At 41.6% G+C, this 1,900-nt stretch overlaps 1 protein-coding gene across 1 annotated transcript; it reads left to right on the plus strand.

The window, feature by feature from the left end:
* Positions 1-6: 6 nt before the first annotated feature.
* Positions 7-1,890, plus strand: LOC111646597 (uncharacterized; the record flags this gene model as incomplete). The annotated part of the gene is made up of 6 exons (XM_023396129.2): positions 7-222; positions 302-374; positions 483-516; positions 784-811; positions 908-1,002; positions 1,264-1,890. Coding segments are annotated over exons 1-6 (960 nt in total), but the record flags the coding sequence as incomplete, so codon positions are not given.
* Positions 1,891-1,900: the final 10 nt, after the last annotated feature.

Here is a 1,900-nt window from a genome sequence, read left to right on the forward strand (position 1 = left end):
AAATGTTTTTGCTCTCCTTGAATGAACTGGTCATTTTGTAACCACTGTGTCATAGTGTTTCAGGGGCAAAAGACCGCACAAGACATGAGGTCAACTTCTGTCTTAACCAACCAGAGGACATGGAGCCCATGTTGGACTTCACGCTTAACCAGTCAGAAACTGAGCAGCAGTTTGAGGAGGACATCTTTAGGGGATTCAGTAATGAAGAATATGAAAGAGAGGGTAAATACTGCTTGAAACCTTCAAATAAGCACAATGAGTCTTTTTTTTTTCTTCAGGTTAACATTAACTTTGATTTCAGCCTCTCCTTTTATGAATGCACAATCAAAGATATATCTCAAAGATGGAACACCAGTCAAATCTTCAGCACCACAGTAAGTGTTTGTACTTAATATATAAGCAAACACTTAATTATTTTTGGCATGCATTATTCTCTCAAGGTGTTCTTACGTTGGACTTTCTTTCTTAATCCTTACTGTCAGAACTGTCCCTGACACACAGACCATGGGAATGGAGGTAAACTCTTATACATCCGTGTGTTAAGGTTAAAGTAGCCTTTCACTGCCACCAAGTGGGAGAGTCTGTAATTGCCAAGGAACAAAGATTGAATTGATTGATAACAAACAATAAAAATCTAAGTAAAAGCCAAGTAGATCAGTAATAAAATTTTGCCTGGTTCTCCAAACATCACGAGCTGTTGTACAGAGCTTCTAACAGGATTTGTATGGTGATCATTTCATGTGGGCAGTTAAAGTTTTACAGTCAGTTCTGTTTCCCTCTCAGCTCTCCAACTGCAGTGACATAAACTTTGGTGAGTTTCCTCAGCATCTCCAACTAAGTTGTCCATTCATTGTGTATGTGCTAGAGAAAGAAAGAAAATGAATAGATGCCTTTTTTAATCCCACAGCATGTCCTGGACACAGTACTGGCCCCATGAATGGCTGTGGATATTTGCCAAATTGCTCTTGTGGAGGAGGTTACCTCAGTTCAGACTCAAATGATGTAAGTTAAGTGACGTTGGGAACTTTTGTCCAACTTGTTGCTGTTTTGTGTTTCTTTTGAGTTTTGTAAAAAGTCTGAAATAAAAGTGATGACTTTTCCAGAGGGATAACCTTCTAACAAATCTGTTTCAAACCACAGTTAAGTCTTATTTTAATTTAAAAATCTAAGTAATTAAAGAGTGTGTAGCAAGTGTTAACAAATATTTGTCACCACTGCTCTCTTTGGGAACATCTGACAGACTTTCCTTTTCTAACTGTTTAGGATGAAGAATACTGCCAGCCACATCTCCAGGCTTCTCCTTCTTCATATATGGAACAAGTCTGTTATACAGATACCCCCAACCAGGGTTCACAGGGAGAATTGCAACAGAGAAACTGTCAGCCCAGGCCTCTCACCTCACTTATAAAAAACAAATTGAGCTTCACAGTTGATCAGGAAGTTATGGAGAGTGTGGTTTGCCCAGATATAGCCTTAGGAAGTAATGGCCAACAGATAGGAAGCAGCACAGCTCAGTTTGCATCTCCTCACCCTCAGGCTGAAACTCAGAGCCCAGAGCTTTTCAAATGCAAAAAAACATCCAGCGAAACTCGACATGCAGGAACTCAAACTGCCGACATCCCCACAGCCGAGACACGCGACGCCTCGACTCAGTGCAGCTTTATTGCAGACAGTGCGTCTAAAACCCCCGAGTTCAACTTGTACCTGCCACCTGTTGCCATGTCAGTACAACATCCAGCCACAGGGAGGCAGACGGATACTGCTGCACAGTCAAACACACACACAGCCTCATCAGGCAACACAAGGAGTGGAGGGAAGCAAACGCCCTGGAGCAACAAGAAATCCAAGGCTGGTTCTATATCAGGCAGCAGCATTATAAGCAAATTCGCTGCTAACGACA

Source organism: Seriola lalandi, unplaced genomic scaffold (assembly GCF_002814215.2).
Source record: "Seriola lalandi dorsalis isolate HSWRI2012SDOR001 ecotype SW California unplaced genomic scaffold, Sedor1 jcf7180002033855, whole genome shotgun sequence".
In the NCBI taxonomy this organism is placed as follows: domain Eukaryota; kingdom Metazoa; phylum Chordata; class Actinopteri; order Carangiformes; family Carangidae; genus Seriola; species Seriola lalandi.